Below are 25141 nucleotides of genomic sequence, written 5' to 3' on the forward strand. Positions count from 1 at the left end.
CCTCTACATTTCCAGCCTGAAGTACATGCAATACCTCAGATGTGAAGCTGAGCTCGGTCCTTCAAGCTGAGTGTCAAAGAAAGAAATATCTCCAGGAGAACGGATACAATGAAGGTTTGGATAGCCAAAAAACTCATTGCTGCACTCAGAATGGACAAATACATAGTTTCATGGGTTCATAACAGGACGCTGGCTTCAAGGAACAAGAAAGACAAGCCACTTCTGTCATCAGGGACATCGACTCTTCCAAGGATGAGGAATTTTTTTCTCACCAGAATTTCCTGGAGCAGATATTGGTAACTGAACTGAACTGTCACAACTTCAATCACTTAAACGGGTTGTCTCAACAAGCAGCAGTGTCTGAAGCTGAACCTGGAGCTAAGGCAAGAGTAGACAGTCTCAAATTGAGCATAATGTTGGTTAGAGACTGCTGTCAAAACCTCATGTGAGAATGATTAACAGTAAAGTCTAAATCAAAGGAGATCAAAATCTAACAAATAAAGAGAATAAAGAGTCTCGTCAGCATTTAGCTCTGAGCTTCTTTGAATTATATATATAAAAAGTCCTAACCAGATGATGTCTCTACATCAGTATAAGCTTTGTAAGGTTTCGGTTAAATTTGGAACTGTATATGGTGTGTTCAGGATTTTTGAACCTATGATATGCAGATTTATACTACAGCTGATAAAACTGCCAACATTAAAAAACAAACTATGTTATTGATAGATGATGTTAATCTTCCAAGGAATTATTTTTATTTTTGTGACAAATTCATTCATTGTCTAGAAAAACATACTCCTTTTTTCCAGTTTAGTATAAATGACCATGATAATCGTTGTCTCACTTATGAGCTGGCGAGCCTCTTTCACGAGCGCAATAAGCTGTAGGCATATGTCAGGAAGTCTGGTTCTGAGGTTGAGTGGGTACAATTTCACTGTACTGCTTCCATTAAAAAAAGGACAAGATGATTATTGATTGTCTTATGTCATGCATTGTTAAGATGACACTAATATGTTTTGGCAAACTATAAAATCTCTCCCACTATTCACAGTTGCCACCTTAATCAAATGTCAACTCCATGATGTGGCAAACAAAAATGAGAGATTTTGGTTCCTCCAGCTCCCTGTTTGACACAGTTTATTACAGAAAAAAACACTGTTTGCCCTGTTCCTCGTGTTTCTAGTAGCCACACCTTTTCATTTACCCAAAGCCTTAAACAGCCTAGATCCTGAAAAAATTTGCAAGCCCAGACAACATCCCACCTTATGACTGACAGCCAATATTACAGCCAGTGCCACTTGTCTGAACCTGTGACACATATTTTGAATCATTCCATGCAAAGTTTGAAAAACAGCTTTTGTATTCCCCCAGTTTTTTTATAACGGTGATCCAACTCTATTAAAAAAAATTTTGACCTCATATCATACTATCGGCTGCGATGGTAAATTTGCTCCGCTCCTTGACCCGTTTCATGCCATTTTGTAATCTTTGTTTTTTGCTTCTCCTCCAGAACTTCAGAAAACCAGTTTACTTGCGTACAATACCCATTTCATCTCTTGGAAATCTGAATCCTTAGCTGGTGTCAATTCTCATTGTCTCATCATTTCTGCACATTCCTTTGGTTTGCTGCCTTTTCTGGAAACTCGCCTGCCTGCCCATCTCCTCTTCTCCATCGCTGCCAACACTGAACTAAGCCTGCCTGCTGACACCCTTCCCTGTAGCCCAAATACTCTGGACAACCAGTAGGAAGTATCCTCCTAGTTTCTCTGAACTCTGTCTTCAAGTCCCTCTATGCTGACAATAACTACCTTTCCCTCTTCACAGACATTCCCAGGCCATCAGTGTAGATACTAGTTACAGCAAAATCGGTGGTTAATCCTCCATCTATTACTGCAAGAAATCTTTAAAACTCCTTATCTGCCGTCTGAATCTGCGTCTTGGGTTAAGAAACTGTGAAACCATGACAGCCACAAGGTTCAGTTTTAGGACCCATTCTCTTTACAATCTACGTGAACCAAGTCGGCAAGAATTAACTTAAATTTTATATTAGACTCTATTGGATTTTCTCAAAGTGTTCACAGACCTACTCACTGCCTTCATCATACCCTTGATCTTGTGCTGACTTATGGCATTGAGAGTGAACAGTTAACAGTGTTCCCTCAAAATCAGAGAATGTTGCTAATTCCAGCATTAGTTTCTTCACTGCCATGTGCAAATATGACACAGGACGGCTACCTAAATTTTACTCCAGCAATACTTGACTCTCTTGTTGACATCACTACAGTTTCAATGCGTAAAACACTGGGGAATGTTGCCCCTCTGAAAATTAAAGTAATCAGTCAGAAGAGGTTGGCTCCTTGGTATGATTCACAGCTGCATGCTTTAAAGCAGACTGCAAGAAAGCTGGAGGGACAGTGGCATTCCTCTAATTTAGAAGAGTCTCAATTAGTCTGGAAAGATAGTTTAATAACGTATAAGAAAGCTCCTTTGTAAAGCTAGAAATGCTTATTATTCATCATTGACAGAAGAGAATAAGAATAATTCCAGGTTTCTTTTCAGCCATGAATTCCTTTAACTCTCAGCAATGATGATTTCATGAGATTCTTTATCAATAATTTTATTTCTATCAGAGAGAAGATTAATGGAATCCTTCCCACTATTATCACTGATGTATCATCAACTACAGCAGCTTAAGAAGTATCTTTAGAAGTTGATTTGTATTTAAATGGCTTCTGCCCAGTTGATCTATCTGAGCTAACAACAGCAATAGTCTCTTCTAAACCATCACCTTGTATTTCAGACCCAATCCCAACCAGACTGTTCAAGGAGGTTTTCCCTAACCCATTTTTATTTTTTCCCCTTTGTCCTGTTCAGCATTATGGCAGCAGAATTGTAGTCTGAATACCTTTGATGCCAAACAGATTTGCTTTGCCAAGGGAAGTTTTATAAATGTAAAGCTCCCCTTGATGCCCATTTATTTATTTCTGTTGACAATATATGACATGTAATAGAACTGAACCGGACCGGGGGACAAGGAAAGAAGAAGAGGAAAGAAGAGGAAACAGAACAAAAATAGAAACAAAAACCAGACAACCAGCTGCTACACCTGTAAAAAACAAAACAGACAACAATCCATGGCCTCTGAGGGGAATCCAGCCTTAGCGCCACCAGGAGCACCTGAAAGCAGACAAGCAGAGAAAAAACAAACACACAAACAAACAAAAACAAGCACAAGAAGCGGTAATCGCATACAACACAGCTGTGGATATAGATGACCTGAGATGACATGATAATACATCAACTGCTTAGCGAGCATGCTACTGGGCTAATAAATGTGTGTGTGTGTGTGTGAGACCATGCAACACCCATGACACAGGTCCTACATGATAACCGTGCTTAGTTATGAGTGTATAAGCGTACAGGGCCACAATCCACAGCTCCCCCAAGCAATCAGAAGCAGGCAGAGAGGGCCACAAGACCCAGGCCACCAGCAGCCCCCACGGAGCACAGAACCCAGGAAGCCCACCACAGGGACAACCACGCATCCACCCAGAAGACTGCAGAGGAAGCCCCCGGACAGAGCCCCCATAAACATAGGGCAGAGGCCCTCCGAGAGCCAGGGGCAACAGCCCACCGACCCCGCCAGGCCCCAGCCGCCCAGACACAGGCCGTGCACTGGACCCGGGCCCCAGGAGTCCGTTGTTCTGCTGGTTTGGGGTCTGTGATGGCAGGGGGGCTGCTGGCCCCCTGGTGTGCCCGCTGCACTACACCCCAGTGGAGTCGGAGGAGGTTTTCCCTTTAATTGACACTTCCATATTGGATTTGATCAATCTGTCTTTGTTGACAGGATATGTACCTCAGACTTTTAAGGTTGCTGTAATTAAACCTTTACTTAAAAACCTACTCTTGATTCAGAAGTGTTGGCTAATTATCGACTTATATTTAATCTCCATTTTTTGTCTAAAGTTGAATAGTTGAAGCTCAATTTTTTGATAATTTACATAGAAATAATCTGTTTGAAGAGTTTCAGTAATGATCTCTTCTTAGTCTCTAATAGCGGACTTGTGTCTTTGCTTGTCCTGTTGGATCTCAGTGCTGCATTTGATACGATCGATCACAACATTCTGTTACAGAGACTTGAACATGTTATTGGATAAAAATAAATGCATTAGGCTGGTTTAAGTCATATTTATCTGATAGTTTCTAGTTTGTTCTTGTAAATGAAGAATCTTCTTCACACTCCAGAGTAAGTCATGGAGTTCCTCAGGGTGCTGTGCTTGCACCGATTCTTTTTACTTTATACATGCTTTCATTAGGTAACATTATTAGACAGCATGACATACATTTCCATTGCTATGCTGATATACTCAGCTGTATTTATCTATGAAAACCGATGAAACCAATAGGTTGGTCAGATTACAAGCACGTTTTAAAGACATAAAGACCTGAATGACTCAGAACTGTCTGCTTCTAAATTCACACAAAACTGAAGTTGTTCTCTTTGGATCTGAGCGCTTCAGGGAGAAATTGTCTAGTTATATAGTTACTCTTGATGGTATTTCCTTGGCTTCTAGTTCTACAGTGTGGAACCTTGGAGTTATTTTTGACAAGAATTTATCATTTGACGCTCATATAAAACTTTTTCTAGGACTGCCTTCTTTCACTTTCGTAATATTGCCAAAATCAGGAACATCATGTCTGAGGGTGATGCAGAGAAACTAGTGCATGCATTTGTTACTTTAAGATTGGACTACTGTAATTCTTTATTATTGGGCTGTCCCACATGTTCTCTGAAAAGCCTCCAGCTGATCCAAAATGCTGCAGCCAAAGTTCACCTGAAAACTAACAGGAGAGATCATGTTTCTCCAGTTTTAGCTTCTCTTCATTGGCTTCCTGTTAAATTCAGAATAGAATTTAAGGTTCTTCTCCTCACATATAAAGCTCTTAATGACCGAGCTCCATCATATTTTAAAGATCTCATTGTAAGATATTTTCCTAACAGAGCACTTTGCTCCCAAACTGCAGGTTTACTTGTTGTTCCCATAGTTTCTAAAAGAAGAATGGGATGTAGAGCCTTCAGTTATCAGGCCCTTCTCTTGTGGAATAAGCAGCCAGTAAATGTCCGGGAAGCAGACACTTTTAAGATTAGGCTCAAAACTTTCCTTTTTAATAAAGCTTACAGTTAGGGATGGCTCAGGGGATTCTGAAACATCCCATAGTTAAGCTGCTATAGGCTTAGACTGCTGGGGGACCTCATCCGTCATACCTTTCCTCACTTTGCTCTCTTTTCTCCCCTGTTTAATTTCTCAAATGATATTATGTACATGTGACATTATTGTGGTTATTAACTTGTGTTTCCATGTTCCAACAGGTATCCTTTTAATGGTGTTATGGTGTTTTCCCCCCCTCTTTTCTGTCTTCTCAAACCCCAGCTGGTCGAGGCAGATGGCCACCCTTCCTGAATCTGGTTCTGCCAGAGGTTTCTTCCTGTTAAAAGGGAGTCATTCCTTTCCACAGTTCCCTCAGGCATGCTCAGGACAGGAAATTGGACTGAAGAGAAGTTTCGGGTGCAATCTTTTGGTTTCCTTAGCTAGGAAATTGTTTTTTATTTGACTCTATATGAATGAATCGGAGTAATTTAGAAATTAGTTAATTGGATGTCATTGGATTATGATTACAATTAATTGAACTCCAATTGGCTTGAATTGGACCATATTATTCAAGTGCCTTGAAATGACATTCGTTGTAATTTAGTGCTATATAAATAAAACTGAATTGAATTGAATAATACTGACACATCATTATATCTTTATGTCAATGACACAATTAGTTATTGCTGTGCACACCCAATAAGACTGCTCTTTTGTTGTCTGCAAAACGTTTGATACAATTAAGTTACATTTATCTCATCTTTATTTGTTTCTACAAGTCTCTTATAAAGGCTTCTTATAAATATCTAGGCATCCTAATTGATGAAAATCTCTCTTTTAATGTCAATATAAACATTTTAAGAAAGACAGAGCAGTCAAAGCTTTTGCTCAGAGTCCGGTGTTACAGTGGTCCCTAAGAGTGTACAGAGCTTGGTAAAAAGGCACTTTTTTTATTCTGCCCCTTTGACTTAGAACACAAGTTGTCTGATTGATTTGAGTTGTCTGATTTGGCACTTTTTATTTTACATTGTATGTATTATATTGAAATTTACATTTGTTTGTAACCAACTGGTTAAATTGTATGGTGGCCGACACGTGCAAACGCGTTGCAAATCCAACAGTAAAACTCTGCAAGAGAAAAATGTGGCAATCACAAAAACGACCGGAGCACACGCGACGCAAAGTTCAGAACACATGCAAGAGAGAAACGCGCTGCAAACTTCATACCACATGCAAGAGGGAAACGCGTTGCAAACTTCATCACAGATGCAAGAGAGAAACGCGCTGCAAACTTCAACACACCTTTCTTCATTTGTACATTTGTTGAATATTTTCTACTCTTTTTCTTTTTTTAATACTTAATACATAAATGTGATCTAACAAAGGTAAGGGGCAAATATTAATCATGTAAGCTGTTTATATTGCTTGTAATTGGGATTAAGTAAACATCTGTAGAGTATTTTAACATAAAATTGTTTGATTGTGTTGAATTAAATACCCAAAACTGTCCACCATACCCACAAACATTGCCTGAGTAACAAAAATATGAACAGAACATAAGGGTTAATAGTATCCAGTTCAAAAAGGTGGTACTGAAGTGTATTGTATCATATTAATATTAAATTTACCCCTGTTCTTAAAATATGATTTAAAGACAATATGAAATAAAGCATAATTTTCAGCTTATGTTCCAACATTTCTACATAAATAAACTTTCCCAAACGCACATAGAGTCACGGCTGAAAATAAGTTTCCTAGCCTCTTTCTTATTTATTCATATGAGAACCTCTGCAACTTCTTTCCAAAAAGCTGCAGAGCTTCTTACAAGGACAAATATTTCTTGAGTCTTACTGACATCAGTCTGATTGGAGATTTCAACATGTCAACTATTGTAATATCTGCAGAGATTCCAGGATAAGTTTGAGATTTTTTAAACAGCAGCTTAGATGTGGTTGAAATGATTGTAATCCTTTCATGATTATAACCCACACATTGAAAAATTTACTAATAGGGCCAAGCAAAATAAATGATACAACACAAAACAAGCAAGCTGATCAGTTATTACTCACCAAACGACAACAGCATTTGTATGTCATGCTGTTTTTTCTCTCAACCTTCCTGTAAGTAAAAGTACTGTTTACTCTCATGCAGTCTCCTCTCTCACTTTCTCCTTTATTGTTCCCTATTGCCTACTCCAATACCGTTTATGGTGGAAAATGTCTTGCTATTGTGTAACTTGGTACCTTAAAACTAAATCCAATTCTAGTCCCTAGATTATATAGTTGATGTAAATTGTGCCATTGCAGCCGCTGTGCTTATTGAATGTTGGTGTACTTTTACTGAGTCAGATGTGCATAGTTCACTTAAGGTTGTCCATGAGCTTCTCTAGTGTTGCTTTAAAAAGCCTTTTCAGTATGTAATGTTAAAGACATTAAACTCTTGGCAAAACCTCAAATATAACAATTTGAGGAGCTCATAATTAACTTTTTTAGATATTTTAGATACATATAGGATGTTTATACATGTGTGGATTCTGAGATGTAGCACTGAAGGTTTTCCACTTATGAATAATTTCTGTTACTGAGGAATAATTGACCTCAAGCAACAATCGCCTCTTTAAGATGATTTCTTTTGTCTTTCCTCTTTGGCATTGTGTTAACACACACCTGAGTTATTTCAGTGCATTTGATAAGCAGGACCTGACTGCCATTTATTCTCTTAATTCATCAGGAAACTGTTTGGCTGTTCATAGTTTTTCACATAATCCTCTGCATTCTTACTTTTTGTTAACATGTCATGTGTTATTATTCTGAGGTTGTATTTATCAACTTGTAAGACCAGAGGGGTGAATTATGAGTTGAGATTAATGTCTTCATGGGCTATGCTGAGCTGAAATTGAGAGTTTTCAGTATCATGAGGGTGGCTCTTTTAACCTGGCTAGATCAACATGGTAATTGAGGTTGAACTCATAATCTGCTCCAGAGCAATGTGTTCAGATTTTCAGATTTAATAAATGCTTTTATAAAAAGACAATGTTGATTCAGTGACATCTTTTCAGAATATGTTCAAACAAATACTAATTATCTTAGATTAAAAAAAAAAACATTTTAAATATACAAACCTGTTGAGAACATTCTTTTTCACATGACTGCATATAGATAATATATGTAATAGAATACTTTTTTCACGGCGCGGAAATTGCTCTATTACTAATGATCAGTATTGATTATTGGGGACTTATAATAACTTTTAAGGAATATGTCATATAACCTGATACCCCTTGTGTTGCATATCAAAATGTTCAGAATAATCTCAGCTATCACTGCACTAACCAATTATCCATCTGAGAAATCTCAGAACCCACTGCATACATGAAAGATGTCTTTGGCACAAAAAGTGCGTAAGTCCGCCAACCAGTCTCTGCCGCAAGAATTCTTAACTCAATCACAAATTCAGCTACATTAGACAAATTCAGATTTTTCTGTCACAAGTTTAGTACAGCTCAGCGGTCTTCTCCATACTCGACCTTCGCCTGGGCTACCTGCAGGTTCCTCTAAAGCCAGACAGTCATAACCTCACTTCCTTTGTGACCCTGCATGCCCTTCGGCCTCAGCTCCATCCCCAGCTGCTTCCAGAAGATCATGGACACCATATTCGCCAGCATCCCAGGTGTGGTTGTATATCTGGAAGACATCGTAGTGCATGGAGCAACGTCCGCCCTGTACGACGACCGCCAGTCCAGGGTGCTTGATGTTCTCACTTGCCATAACCACACGTTAAATAGAGAGAAGTGCATCTTTGCAGCACATGTCATCGAGTTTGGGAGGTTCCGTCTGACCACCGATGGCCTGAGTCCACTCCACTCAAATGTCGAAGCTATCCTGTGCCTACCTAACCGGGGGCTCACACCAAAAGTGTCTTAAGCGGCCAGCTGCCACTCATTTTCGATGTAAGCTAGCGCCGATGAGCGGCCAGCGTTGTGAGCAGCGTGTTGTGAGCTTCAAGACCTTCATGAGCTTCATGAGTGTCGTGAGCTTCATGAGCGTCTTGAGCTTCAAAAGTTGAGAGGCTCAACCTTATGCAAATGAGCAGCGACGAGACACAGCCGATTGGGATTCCGAAGGCGGAAAAAAGGCGGAAAAGGGCGGAAGCGAGAGTAAAAACCATGGAGGAGAAACTTATTATTGCAGGAACTGATGTGTTGAAAGCCCCGCCCCTTTGGCCGCTTCAGCTTCTCTGGCCGCTTCGGCTTCTTTGGCCGCTTCCGGCAGCAAAGGCAGCGTGTTGTGAGCACCATGAGCGATCATGGCTGCTCAAGACGCTTTTGGTGTGAGCCCCCGGTTAGCATCTTGCCCCGCGCAGCTGTCATCATTCCTGGGGATGACTGCTTTTTTTACCTACGCTTCCTTCCCAACTACTCTGAAATCACTGTGCCCTCCTCAAGCAAGACACACCCTGGTCTTGGACTCCTGCATGCTTCATCGCAGTCCGCCGGCTTCAATCGGAGCTTATCTCACCACCTGTGCTTGCCCACTTTGACCTGCAGAGCCCAAAATTTGGGACTTATGATGCCTCCAACACTGCAGTGGGCGTCGTCCTGTCCGGTCTGTCCTGGGACAGAGCGCCCGGTGGTGTTTGGGAGAGGAAGGCGCTAGCCTGCGTCTGGGCATGCGAGCGATGGCACATGTACCTGTATGGGCAGCACTTCACTCTGCGGACAGACCACCAGACCCTCACAGTACTGCTGGATAAATGTCTTTTATCAGTGGTTTCCAGCGCCTTCACAGAATGCATCGTGACCATTCTATTCGATTCAGTTTTATTTATATAGCGCCAAATTACAACAAATGTCATCTCAAGGCACTTAAATAGTATCGTCCAAATCAAACCAATTGGAGTTCAATTCATTGAAATAATAATCCAATGATATCCAATTAATTAATTTTCAAAATTATCCAGTCCACTCATACAGAGCCAATTCAAAAACAATATCCTAGCTAAGCATCGAAACTTCTCTTCAATCCAATCTCCCGTCCTGAGCGTGCCTGTGGCGACTGTGGAAAGGAACGACTCCCTTTTAACAGGAAGAAACCTCTGACAGAACCAGACTCAGGAAGGGTGGCCATCTGCCTCGACCAACTGGGGTTTGAGAAGACATAAAAGAGGGGGGAAAAAACACCATAACAGGAAAGTTTTAAGCCTAATCTTAAAAGTGGAAAGGGTGTCTGCTTCCCGGACATTTACGGGCAGCTTATTCCACAAGAGAGGCGCCTGATAACTGAAGGCTCTGCCTCCCATTCTACTTTTAGAAACTCTGGGAACAACAAATAAACCTGCAGTTTGGGAGCAAAGTGTTCTGTTAGGAAAATATCTTACAATGAGATCTCTAAGATATGATGGAGCTCGGTCATTAAGAGCTTTATATTTGAGGAGAAGAATCTTGAATTCTATTCTGAATTTAACAGGGAGCCAATGAAGAGAAGCTAAAACTGGAGAAACATGATCTCTCCTGTTAGTTCTCAGGTGAACTTTGGCTGCAGCATTTTGGATCAGCTGGAGGCTTTTCAAAGAATATGTGGGACAGATTTGGTTGGACGGTCAGGATTAGATCACTTTCTATTTTCTATGAGTAGCGAACTCAATGCCCCACAGTTGGACGGCTTTCAACAAGGGATCATCTTGTCCAAGCCGCCTATCCCAGTACTTGATCCCTGACCGGGTACTGATCAGACAGGTTTCACAGTGGGAGAGAGATACTTCAGTGGTTGATTCACCCATTTGTTCATTTGCAAGATCTCTTTCACATTTCAAATATGTCATTCTGTTTGTGGCTTGTGATATTAAGTCATAATTTTTTGCTAAATTAAGCCAAAAATGTTGGTTTGTGAGAATTTTTTAAGCTTTTCACTGTGTGTTTAAGGTGTAAAAATGTTACTCTGTTACTTGATTGGATACGTTAATCAGGATGTGACATATGGACATATGGGCCCGAAACCATAATCTCTTCAGTGTAGGTAATAGCAGGCTTCTGATGAAAACCATGTCTCCCAACTTTAAAACTAATCTTGGTTGAAACTGAATTTAACCATAACTTTATATCTATCTTGTTTTGATTAAATCTGTTACTTAAGCCACAAAAAAGTTCTTATTTTCTGCTCCCCAGCTGCTATAACATAGCTTTTTTTCTGTTTGGTCAACTTTTTTTCTGTTTTATTTTTGGTGCTTTGTTTAGTTTTGATTTTTGCAAAAAAGTTTCAAAACAGGCAAAAAAAATCTCCAGATCATTTCTATTCTGTACTTACTATTCTATTCATGTAGTGGTCCTCTCTATGGCAAACTTGTCAAACAATGCCAGCTAAAACACGTACAAAAATATTTTCTATCATTTATTTTGTCAATGTGATGAGATTGAAGTACATGGTCCACACTCATTTAGCTCTGCAATCATTTCCACCATCTAACTAAAAACTGTAGCTGTTCAGACTTGGTCATGGCATTATTTACGCTACTGAAGTTTTGCAGAAAATTCCAGGCAATCCTGTGGAAGCTTCAAAATCAGTAGATATGCCAACAGAGTTGAAGTAGATCTGTGTGACTGTTATGTTCAAGTAAACTTCAACCTGAAAATTTAAGCAATTTAATAATGACTGTTTGGATTATCGTGACCTTTCAGGATATTGCTTATTAGTTACGGTATGTTGTACTTTTAAGCTCCTCAGAGCATAAACTGTTCCAACAAATGAGCAATAGTTTTCAGAATGACAGAAATCAGTGGTACAAATCTCTGCCATGAAGTCAATGGAATGGAATGATGAAATGAATAAGAAGCCAAACTTAAATACGCCAGAGTGACGCCATTGTGTCTATGATGTTATATCGCCATGTACAGCGCAGGCAAGATTCAGCTTTTGAGCTCCTATTTTGTACAGTCAAAAAGGCTAATATTGCAACAAATTTGAGGAATGTGTCATATCTGATAAACAGAAGCTCACAAAATTAAGTTCAGTCAGGATGTTTGAAATGTAAAATGTGCAAGACTTGAAGTCAAAGAAAATTTTTCCATACAATGTATCATTGTATCAATCATGTAATTTTGATTAAAACAGTTTTTACTAAGTTGGGTAAAGACTAGCCTCACCATTAATGGTAAATGAAGATCCATTAATAATTTTTATCCAATAATTGCTCCAATGGGACACTTCATTCCTGCAGATCTTTACAACAAATCACTTTATCTAATCACTCTTGGCTCCAGAAAACTCAAATGCTGATAATGCCTTTGATTTACGTACCATTTTCATGTGAATCACATGGTTGTTCGTCTGCAGACTGACTGCAAGATATCACATACGGATCCTGTACCACGAAAATGTTTGAAGTAATTATTTTGCTGTGAATTCCTGTGAATAACTGTGTTTCAGTATTTAAGCAAATTAGGCAGTAGTGAAAAATTCAAAAGAGCATGAAGTAACACACAAAGATTCAAATTGTGCATCTATTACATTATAGCTCTTATGTGTTGATCATCTGTTCTCAAATATTATATCACTAGCAAATATAATGGACTTGGAGAGCTCATGAGGGAAGAGCAGGAATAATGAGAATGCAATATTATGTGTTTCAATGGCTTATATAGGCAAATACAAGACTCCAATCTGCTTTGCAGCCATCTGTTGGAGCACTAGCATCAGAGCCCGTGACATAAAGAAACTGAAAAAAAATAACAAAGAAGGCTGACTCTGGCTGAACAGCTCTGGAGAATTTCAAATGAAAGGTTGATCGTTAGCACTGACTCTATATTCCCTTTTGATTCATTGTGTGCACTAATCAATTATTCTATTCATACAGTTAATTTGTGCCCAAAAGAATGCACAATGTATAAACAGTATAATGAGATCATTTATAAGATGATGTTTAGAAAAAAAAACAGCACCTTGCAAATAAGCATGTTAGAATTGATCAAGAAATAATAATCCTTATCATTAAAGCTAATTACTGTAGTGGTGAAACATCAATAATGCAGTCAACCAAGTTGTGTACAAGTGTGATTATTTGAAGACCTGGGAATATTTTAATAAAATGCTTGTCAGGTTACACTAAGAGATGAACACAGGCATGTTAGTATATTCTTGGATCCAGCTAGTGTTGTTTTGTCGTTTGTCTGAGAGAAGATATACAAACACCAAGTTTAGCTCAGAATTTATTAAATGGTTCATGGTTCAAGTTACACAGCACTGCAGACCTCTCTCTTCTAGGCAGTCTGACCAAACTCTTTTGCAAAGTAAACTTATATATTTCCATACAAACATGATGCAAATATCATTGGTCCAAAAGTTGGGGAGAAGCAGTGGTTTAGACCTGGCTTTCCCTGATTCGTTTTTGGTCCGATATCTGCCCCGTACCCCAGCTCCATTCTGTAGCTCAGGAGGAAGAGCAGTCGCCCACCAATCGGAAGGTCGGTGGTTCGACTCTGGCTTCCCCAGGATACATGTCGAAGCGTCCTTGGGCAAGACACTGAACCCCACGTTGCTCCCCCAGTGTATCATTGGGGGTATGAATGTGTGTGAATGATTAGAAAAGCACGTAGTTATATCTTAAGACGTGCTGTATGAATGTGTGTGAGTGGGGTGAATGCGGCATGTAGTGAAGCGCTTTGAGTGGTCAGCTAGACTAGAAAAGCGCTATACAAGTACAAGTCCATTTACCATTTACCATTCAGATGTCTACTCCCTGTGTTGGAAAACTCTCTGTGTCTGGTAATTTTCCAGTATAGGCTTCATCCCACCTGTTTTGACTTCTAGTAAGCATGTAGCAGTTTCTCTCAACACTCAACTCAGTCCCTTTCCTATTTTAACCCTTCACACAGTGGGGTTAATGCTTGTTCCCTTCAAAAAGGAGTGTATCGACTCTGTATAAGTACAATACATAAATAAGTACAATAAAATGTAATATTAAACCCTCAACACTAGTTGTGAAACCCAGTTCTATCACACCTTAGAAACCATTCATGGCACAACAAGACACTTGGTGATCTGATCCCATGAACATTTTTTTCTTGAGAATTGGTAAGCTACTCCTCATTCCTGTAATGTTTAAAAACTGGATATAATTCAGAGTTTCTAATATCATTTGGATTGCCTCGAGCTAACTGTCTGCTTTGAAAACAACAGTTTGACTGGTGACTGAATGCCTTTGATTGGACTGGCGAACTGTACAGGATGTACCCTGCCTCTCGCTCTGTGACAGCTGGGATAGGCTCCAGGCCCTCCATGACCCTCAGTTGGATTAAGTGGGTATATGGGTAAATGGATGGATGAATGTTTTTGGTGATTAAGATCAGGCATACAGCAAAGGAAAAAAAGTATTCAAAGCAGCTGTGTAGTATAGATAAATGAATAGCATAATATAAATCAAGATAACAGAAAGAAAACACCACACAACACCTATTTACACCAATTTTTTATTTTGTTTTCAGTGGCAGGTTTAATTCAAGAAAAACATTATTCTGTTCATCTGTGGGCTGCATGGGGGTATTGTGGTTAGGACTACCATCTAAAGGTCACAGTTTGCATCTTGGCAGAGACTTTTCAATGTGAAATTTGCATGTTCTCCATGTGCTGGTGTGTTGTTGTTTTTTTCAGGAACTCTAGCTTAACCCCATAGTTAAAAAAAACACCCAACCTGACCCAACCCTGAATTAGATAAAGCTGGGAGATGCCAACTGTAAGTGTGTCATGATAAAAGACCACTTTCACACTACATATAGTAATTTGATCTGTCGATTTAATACATTTTTTAGGAGATCCATTATTGTGGAGCTTCTCAGTATAGTGAAAACATTGTGATGATTAACACAGAGTATGAGGTCAGAACACTAAAATGCTTTTAAAATCCAACCTGACGCTATTATTAAATGGGTATAGGGTATTGTTTTGCTTTATTTCTTTTACTTCAGATTTGATTGCAATGGATACATTTTAGTGTAGGTTAATTTTATTTCATTATTGCCCTTGTTGGTGTTGACAACAATTTGTCACTTTGCTGTGTCTTTCCAGAAATATGCAAAAAGAGGTAATTCAAGCATTCCCAAAAAACAAAGTGAATTATATCTTATTCATTCAAGGAGTTGTCATTGAAGATAATATATTCGGATGTTGCTTCTAAGTACTTAAATAACCATTTGGAAAGTAACTGTATTTTAGTTGCAATCTTTTGCCACCAATACCACTGATTCTGATTATATATATATATTATATTCTGATTATATATACATATATGTGTGTGTGTGTTTATATATATATATATATATATACACAGTCCTCTTATAGACCCAGAGTCCAGAGTGCACCTTTCCTCTCGCCCAGTGAGAGTAAGGATAGACTTAATAAAGCAGGGATGGATGTATACATGTTTCTTAAACAGATGCAGTATAGCTATCGATTTGTCAGAATTTTAATGTTCTATGTCTCCATGTGTGTTTCTGCATGATGTCGTTCACCGTCCAGATCTTCCCAAGTATTTATTTGGCTGCAAATGCTTATAATAAGGAAAAAGGGGATGGTGGGAGCTGTTTATACACTGATTTTTATGCTAAAGATTCCTTGTCTGAGACTTGTCCTTGCACTTTAGTACTTCCATCCCACTTTCCTTTCTTTTCTGCCCCAGTCTCACTCACAAATGCTTAGTGCTATAATTTGAGCATGATTTTAAGGATTTTTTGTAGTGGGGCTTAGTGAAAGCACATTTATATGTTATAGCAATCTGAGCTGTGGGCTGCACTGACTTGTGTTGGTCATATTGATGGTGCTTTAGCTTTGCTCTAAGACAGAAGTCATAGTGGACAAAGATCTGCTTTTTGATATACTGAAACTAAATGTCAAGTAATGAAGATTGTCCAGTGCAGCTGTTATCTGAGCTTTTCACCTGTGCTTTTTTCGATTTATTGTTTTTGGTTCTCCATCCCATTTGTAATAAAATCTGTTGTTCTCAGCTCCTCCAAGCTATAGCAAACTTTCAATCAATCAGTATTCAACACACATGAAGTTTCATAACCAAAGACTATTAACTGTTTCAGAAAGACAACATCTGAGGTATACATAGCCATTTCAAAATCAACAACCATGGATTGAGACAACTACAGTTTGAATATGTCGACAAATGTACCTTTTGCATTTTTTTGGGTCAAACTTGTCTCCTCAAACACTGTTCATGACACATTGTTATATAGGCTGTTATAGACTGTCTGATTTATAGATGAATAGAAAACAATTACCCTGATAACCTTTTTGGTACTGACCATTTTGTAGACTGTCCAAAGTAATTGTGACCTATATGAAACATATAAATGACAGCTTCCAGCTCTCTGGGCTCCATGGATTAGTTCATTGCAGTGTACCTTAGAGCAAAGCTGCATAAAGTAGCTTAACTAGGAAGAAACTAACCTGCTCCATCTTATGCTCTAATCCGTTGGTCTTAGTTACATTTAGAAATGTATTTCTCTGACTTGTTCTGATTAACTTACAACCCTAACAGTACACTGGAATAATAAAAGTGCCTTCCTACTCTGTCTGTCTGTCTTTTTCGGTATCATTGGGCATCAAAACGCAGAAATAAAAGATGTCTTTTGTTTGGTCAATACAATTGTATTGTAATTGTAATTGTAGTAGGCAATATTTCTAAGATCAACATTTTTTTTTATCATTGTTCAAGTTGATTACCCACAATGATTCAAAAGAAGCTGAAGCTTTTCTGGATTAATTACTGACTAATTACTGAACTGTGCTGACAGGCTTGATTTAGTAATTGTCACTTTTTACTTTTCCATCCACAACACTGAAACTTTCAGACATGGCAGGCATTGAATCTAAGTCACATTTCCAAAGGATGATAAATCCTGGCAGGTAATGCTCTGACAGCCTTTCTCTAATACCTCACGTTTGGAACATTGTGGCCGAAGGTGCCTCTTCACTTAATGAACTCACATATGTCAATCCTGATTAGCATTTAGTAATCCTGTTAGATTTGTGTCATCAATTTTTATCTTTGCAAAGGGTCTGTTCTTTGACCAGGTAACAGTCTTGTTGTCGGATTTGGCATTTACCCCAGCCACATGGCTTTTACATATGGTACGCTGTGTGTGTGGCCCCATTTTTACTTGCTATGTCACTGAAGCTGTTGGTAGCATATGTTAGACTAAATGCAACAGTTGTTGGAAGTGCATTGTAAGTGTATACATAGTTTGTAAAAATAAAATCCTATGGACCCTGGAAGATCAACACTGTCCCGAACACGAGGCCTTTATGTATTGAGTTATCTATACAAGGGAAAAGCTGAAGTGACATTTGACACAAACATTTCTAAGGGCTCTCTGAGGGTTATAGGAGCTCTGGGAATCAACTTACCATCAAGGGCTTTTTCTGGTTGCATTTTTGTCGCAGATCACTACACTGTAAAACCCAACAAGTCAATTTAACTCAAATTATTTGAGGAAACTGATTGCACAATAGATTGAAGTTTTGTAACTCAAACTATTTTAGTTTATTTAATTATGTGATTAGAGTCTAAAGAACCCAAAGTAATAAAAGTTAGGTAACTCAAATGCATATGTTTATCAACTCATTTAATTTAGTATGTTGCAAATTTAACCATTAATTATGTTGGATTAATGCTGTAATTTTTCATGCTTATTTAAAAGAGTTATATGTTCATATTCAAATTAAGTCAACTTAACTGGGATGGTTCTTCTTTAAAAATCTTAAAACTCTAATAGAATTACTCAATCCAATTGGGGAAACTAATTGCACCAAACTGTATGAGTAGTATTAACACAACAAACTTTTTTTTTTTAATAACTGAAAACTGTAGCTTCAAACATAAATTAGGCTACAAAAGCTATTACCAAAAGACAAAAATTGGCCTTTTAAGCTTTCAAGGTACTTAGATATTTATCATTCAATTTGCTAAATGCAACATTGTTTTAGGTGTACATCAATAAATTTAAATACAAAGTGAGAATAATTTAAATCTTTTACAATCAAATGATTGTATTTGTCATTAACTATATAACCATCACAGTTTTAAGTTAAATTTTGATTAACAATAATTATCTTACTTGTGCACAATATTCTAATATATTGACACATACTTACAGGAAATGCAAACTATAAGGATGTCTGTAACAACAATTACCCAAGCATACTGTAAGAATGCAACATTTGAGTTCAACAATGTGAATTTACAACAGTTTACACAAAGATATGTGGCTTCTCAACTTCTCAGTCAAAATGGCAAGCACTCATCTCACAACTCAGAAATAAGGATTCAAAATATTAATCTTGACTAAACATCAATTATTGTTTTATTTATAAATGTACTGACATGTCTATAGTAAATACAACTATAGCTGTACAAGAATAACTAAAATTATTCTTAAATACTGTAAGAATGCAATAAATTAACTCAACAATATACACTGTATGTAAAAAAAAAATCTTCAATGATACATAATTCAAAGGCATCTGAGTGGTTTGCCTTCAAATCAAAAATCACAAGAAAAATGTTAAGCCTACTTTAGAGGGCTGATAACCTGAACAACACAGAACAACAGACTTGAAGCTATTCATCACTGATTCCTGGACAAGCATTAATATATTGACCTGTGAACGCTCAAACCTCACCTACACCAACTCATTTTTCAGTGTTTACAATTTTGGTTTGAGTTGCTTTTTCTCATCATCTAGCTTCAGCAACACTACTTGAATGAACTCAAAAAAGCTACTACACTTTACAGGATAGCTCAGATGCAGAGCATAAATGAATCCAAACAACCACACCAGTGCATCAGTCCATGAGTGATGAGTCATAACGACCTGATCCTCAAGTACAATGAACACTTGGCGTGGTGAGAAAGGAACTCCAGCAGGCACGTCTTCTTCATCCACATCAGCAACCATTTTCATAGAACTCCATTTCATCCTGAAATGTCACACAGTTTGCAAAATTGTCAATCAGTAATAGCCATGTCAAAGATAAAAGTGAGGATAAATAAACATTATGTTTTAAACAGTATGTTTTTTTTTTAAACTTTACTCATTCCATGTATTTTTTCTAAATTGCAATGGACAAATAATTTGCAATACCCAAGTAGAACACACCTTCAATGTTTTGAAAATCTTTGAAGAATCCTCTTTGAGGTAAATGGATAGGCTGGCCAGGGCTGTTGTTCTTGTTACATGAATGTAATTTTTGATCAGAAAGAATATGAAATAAATAAAACATGACAATGGGAACTTTAATGCTGAAAATATTTTAAAGTACCTGTTTCTCATATGCCAACATAAGCTGGTCCATCTTTTCACCAACACGTCCATCACATTTTGATCTCATCACATAATCTCCTGATACAGCATTTTCGGTTTGCATTTCTGTCTGCGTGGCATGACAAAACCTGCAGAAATGTGTAGACCGAAAGTTTTCATTGAAACCAGCAAGCCCATAGGCAGCAAGGTTATCTGCCACAACCAAGTACATGGTGCCTTTAAGACATTCACCAAGGGTATCAATATAGACACCCACTTCTGGTAATTTTCTGAAAGAGTTTTCAGATCATTCAAGAGTCGTGTCAATATTTTCCTATTTTTCTAATATTGACCATTTTGAGCTGATATAAGGCATAAAATAGATAAAAACCTTCTGCTATACTCTTAACATCTACTCTCACCATCTATCTCATTCCTGTTCTCATTTGCCTCATTTCTTGAATCTAAATCGTCAAGTTCGGATAGTTCTCCATTTAGAAGGCGCTCAAGGAAGTCTATGACTTTATACTCTGAAAGAACATTGTGTAAAAAAATCCTGTTATATACTTCAAATATATTAATTGTGAAATCCTAGTTTAGCTATGATGCATAAAAGTATTCTTGTGTATTTTTGTATGGTGATACTGGGTAATTGAGTGGTGGCTAATATCTCCTTACTCCTGATGTCCATTGGGATGGACATTAAACTCCTATAATTGAATATTTTCAAAATAACTTGAAATACTACTACTTGAACTTGTAAAATTATTCTGAGAGCAAATGTACTTGGCTAGCAAACATATACACTTATATTTTTTAAGCAAAATAGGTACTCACGCGTCCCTCTCATGAGCTGAGGAGCCATGGTTGTCTTGTCTGATGTCTGAAGCTCTCTCAGATCAAATTAAAAGTCATGACTGCATTGTGATAATCAGGAACCAATCAGTAAGAAACATTATTCACATCTTTTTTATTGGTTTAGACCAAGAAATGTGTTATGTCCTTTCTACTGGACACCAGGTCTGAAGGGGTTTTAAGGCATTTGAAAAAGTACAGAGCAGCTAATCTTGACTGTCAGATGAAAGGATGAAATGTATATCTTAATCTAAAGAAAGGAAGAGGTTTGAAACATATTTATATCAGTGAAAGGTGAAGACAAAACACCAATCAAATGTTCACTTCAAAGGTTTTTTTATGTCAAAACAAGTAGGCACACATATACCTGTGTAGTTTAGAAACCACATATACAGTGGATGTCCACCCTCCTGTTGTGAAGGTCTCTTAGCTCCACTGCCTAAACCTCACCTCAGCCACTTCCACGAGAAGCCTAATCTTAGCATTTACGTTAACCCAATTAACCTTCCCCTCAGTCATTATCCTGAGTGTAAAAACAGGAAAGCACAATGTGTGGTAGTCAGAAACACACATATATCTGCTAAACATGTTTTCTTTCTCAGTAAATTTAAAACATTCTAATTTGTACTAAAAAGAATCATCAAAATCACAGTTGCAAGTTGAACATTTTTTTATAAAGTGTTCCACAGAACCACCCCTTTTAATGTGCAATCACAGAAACTAACAGTAAATCAGTGAACCACAGTTAATATATAGTTTTGTCTAATATCAGAATGATTAATGGAGAATGTTTTGTACCCCCAGGAGTATTTGGCCTCACATAATGTGAAGTCCCTCACATGCATTTCACTTGACCACATTGGGCAGGAATCTGGAGTGTTAAAAACCTTGATTTTATACAGTTTTGAAGAATGATCAGATCAGTTGAATTCAGCCAGAGCATATTATGGCAGCATATTACTGCAGTGAAATTATATGCACTTTACAAAATCGGACAGGATGTTGACTACTGATAAACATTAGCTGCTTCTCCTAAAAACGTTGAGCAGAACTAAAAGATGAGAGAGAAATTCAAATTATGATGTGCTAAGATATACACACTTTCTAAATTCATGATGAAGTAATAATTGCAAATCGATGAATCTTTCTAACAACATCTTTATTATTATCATTAATATCAGTACTTTTATTATTACACATACCAAGTAACCTTCTGAATTTGTGTTTTGAATATCAGGCCAATATCTCAGCATTTTCCCAAATTAGTGCAAATGTTTTTAGAATGACTTTTTTCACATGTAATGGATTAATAAAGGATTTAGGTTACCTTAACTGCTAAAAGATGATTTTAAAGATTAACAAAACAACACAGACAAAAACAACTCTTGGCCAAGCCATTTTTTAGATAAATGCAGTGACATAAACTTCCTTTATACATCGTGGTGTTGGTGTTATCTAACATGGTATTATGATTTTTGATATTCAAAGAAAAAAAAAGAGAAAGAGGATCAGAACAAAAGTAGTAGATATCCTGCAGCTTTGGTGCTTGGACTTCTAATGATCGATTACCATATACTGATATTAACAGATATTATATGCAGGTATGATAAAAAAGAGCTGTATTTATCATAATCTTGTTAATTTTCTACTGATACAGTTATAATGTACCAGAGTACGGTAATACATACACTTTCGATTTATGTAAACACATCATTATGATAGATTATTGGTAGTAATTTCGTCAGTAAGGATAGGAAAATAGTGAATAATGAAAGAATCCCTTTTTAAGCATGGGTGCATTTTTTCAGTTAGGATGGTGAACAATTCAATGTCAGGAAAGGAAGATGTGAGGACTGAGGGAGTGGTGCCAAAGAAATGATGACAAGGGAATCAGCAATCATTAAATGTGATGCACTATTTATCTTGAGGACAAAAATGTCAAGTAACTGAACTGAAATTAATAAGATTTAATTGAAAATTTCATAAATCCATAAAATGTTGCTGCATAATTTTGCAGAATCGACAATGTCACTGTTAAAAAGTTTTTGTGTAACTTTCTTTGTTGCAGCAGAGCTAAAGAAGCCTCTGACTGAACACACTTTGTTGTTTGATCACCATGTTATGTAAAGAATGGGCAGTATTAAAATATTATTGTATCATATTCAGTTGTGCAGCTTTTGAAATCTTTGTAAAATCATTTCATAAAGTTAATTATGAAGTAATGAGTGACATTTTGCATGATATCTTTCTACTTGGGCACACAAAAGCAGTCATTTCTTATTGAATAATTAGTGATGGATGAGTTTTAACTGATCATTCAGCCATTCAGTTGCTGGGTCACATAAGCAGGAACTGTTCATGACAAAAGTGATCAAGGTTGATTAAAACATATTCATGAGTCACAATGATTCATTAACATGTGACTTCTTACAACTGTTATCATTATTTACTATATAATATCTAAACATTAACAAATGATTAGCTAATGGGTAAAATTTGGTTAACTGGCTATCATATACCAAAAAAAATTCAAAATTTGTGTTTCTTATTGTAAAGTGTTACCCCTCATGTTAAAATGAATGTGGGACAAATGATAAAATCAGAATTTATTTACTATAACAGTTTAGGACTGTTTTAGTGGTACAGTAAACAAAATAAGTAAAATAACATGATATACATTTTTAAAAGTAAAAACAGTTTTAAAATTATCAAATCTTTACATCCATACAGTGATGACACAAGACAAGGTGAAGCATACTGCATGAAGAAAACATTAATGACGACATTCAGTTTTAGATGTCACATATTGGTTTAATAAAAACGGTTATTCGGCCTCTTCCACAAGTTACTGTTGTTGATGAGGTAGTAATGATCCCACGGAAAATGGATGGGTTACACTCTTAACACCTAAAAGGTTAATGCATATTGATGAAAACACGTTTAATTTCTACATAAAGGTAAAGTATGTATGTATGTAAATATAAAGACAGAAATACATTTAGTTCAAACTGACATGGAAAACCTTTTTCATAAGTCAGCATCACCACTCTTGAGCTCTTCTTCTATGACAGATGTTTATGCTCCTTGCTTGCTCCAGTAAGTAAAGTAGAGCATGTGGAAAGGGTTATTGTAGAAAGAGCAGCTCAACTTTGTTCCGAGTTTTAATCTTTTACTATGAACAAAACACATACAATTAGACATTTGATAGAAATTTAGATCTTTTATATGAATATATGAGTGATTTTGTTTTTTATTCCTTACAAGTCTTATATTACAAATTATACAGAGGGTCTGCCCAGTCCCACATCTGCGTCCCTAGTTTTGATTTACACTGACAGGTTTAAGCTAACGCTTGAATCATCATAATCAGAACTAGCACCAGTTTACATTAGTTGTAGAGATTAAATGGTTTAGATTTTGTTTTATAAAATTAACAAACCTGCATGTAACACAACAAAACACAACAACTTCACACTAAGGTTTCATAATAAAAATAATGTAAAAGCAATAGAATAACACTGTGCACTGTTCATGTTTATGTGAAATGTGTTTACGTTTGAATAAATGCCAATTTCTGATGAGATTTTTCTTTCTCTTTAAGGCTCAATGTTTTAGCTGTTTTAGGCTATCAAGCTAGCATCAATGTTACCCAGGAAGCTACCACCTCATTACTTGGATGCCCCCTCCTTTGTGGTCTTGTAAGAAGGGAGGAAGGGCAGATACTGGGAACATTTAAATCTTTTTAAGAAACCATTGCAGAAGGGGATATCATAACAGGATAGGTCACATGAGCTTTTGCTTTGCTCTTGCACCTTGTCCTGCCAGCTCTTGATGCCCCTCTCTTTGTCAGTACCTGAAAAATAAAAATAAAAAATAAATTATTATTCTTTTATTTGGCTGACAGTAATGATAGCAATGTTTTTTGCTTTTATTTGATTATTAAGTCGTTATTTGATTAACCTTTTTCATACCTGGAATGGTGTTATCCAGGATGAATCCAAAAAATCCACCGATGAACATATGAGTGGTGAAGAGCACAACAATCACTTGGTCCAGCTCTTTTATTCCTTCAACCGGAGAACAAAATAATAAAGTAATTTGTTACACTTAAACAGCTTGTGAAACTACAATAAAACTAGTAAAGAGTGAAAAGAAAAGAAACACAGTCTCACTGACAGGCAGCAGCAACTGGTTAATGACTGACTGTTAATCATATTAAACAAGATAGCAGCCATGCATGCATGACTGATCTCATAAATAGAAGTTGACTCAAAGCTCTGTTTGTCAAAAACTAATAAATACTGTATACTTTGAATTGTAACCATCAGTCTTAATGATTGGTTAGGGCGGACTGTGCACTCAAACGCACAAAAAACGCAACATTCACTGTGCCAACACGAAAGATGCTTGCTATTGAAATGCATTCATTTTAAAGTGGTGCTGAGCAGCACGAAAACCTATTATTAAATCGTAGCAGGGAGCACGAATTTGAAAGTTTAATTTTGTGACAGTTTCACTAACAGCCGTGAGACTGGGTTGGGAAATCAGGCACTCAGGAAACATTAAGAAGAGTGGCCAATATTAAAAGTAAGTGCTTTATTTCTTCCATTCTTAGTAGTGTAAGTAGCGTTTGGGCTTTCATACCTATTGAATGACTTGGCATCGCTAGCATTAGCAAACGTTAATGTAATTGGCAATTTCTTAATGAAAATATTAAAAATATTAAATTTAATTAAATTTAATTAGATTTAATTAAATTGAATTAGATTCAATTAAATTGTAAGCGGACTGCATGAAAAAATTATTTAATCGAGCAATGCCAAATCAAGTTAGCAATTA

At 37.0% G+C, this 25141-nt stretch overlaps 1 protein-coding gene across 1 annotated transcript in view; it reads right to left on the reverse strand.

Moving 5' to 3' along the window:
• Positions 1-23284: 23284 nt before the first annotated feature.
• The window catches only part of LOC140307515 (solute carrier family 23 member 2), a 47633-nt gene continuing 45776 nt past the window's right edge, over positions 23285-25141 (reverse strand). The window contains exons 11-12 of the mRNA XM_072386438.1: positions 24274-24369; positions 23285-24155 (exon numbers count right to left, since the gene is read on the reverse strand). Coding sequence (XP_072242539.1) covers positions 23971-24155; positions 24274-24369 — 281 coding nt within the window. The 3' untranslated portion in view covers positions 23285-23970. The remainder of the gene's footprint in view (positions 24156-24273; positions 24370-25141) is intronic.

This window comes from Leuresthes tenuis, unplaced genomic scaffold (assembly GCF_036924035.1).
Source record: "Leuresthes tenuis unplaced genomic scaffold, fLeuTen1.0.hap1 SCAF_5, whole genome shotgun sequence".
Classification (NCBI taxonomy): domain Eukaryota; kingdom Metazoa; phylum Chordata; class Actinopteri; order Atheriniformes; family Atherinopsidae; genus Leuresthes; species Leuresthes tenuis.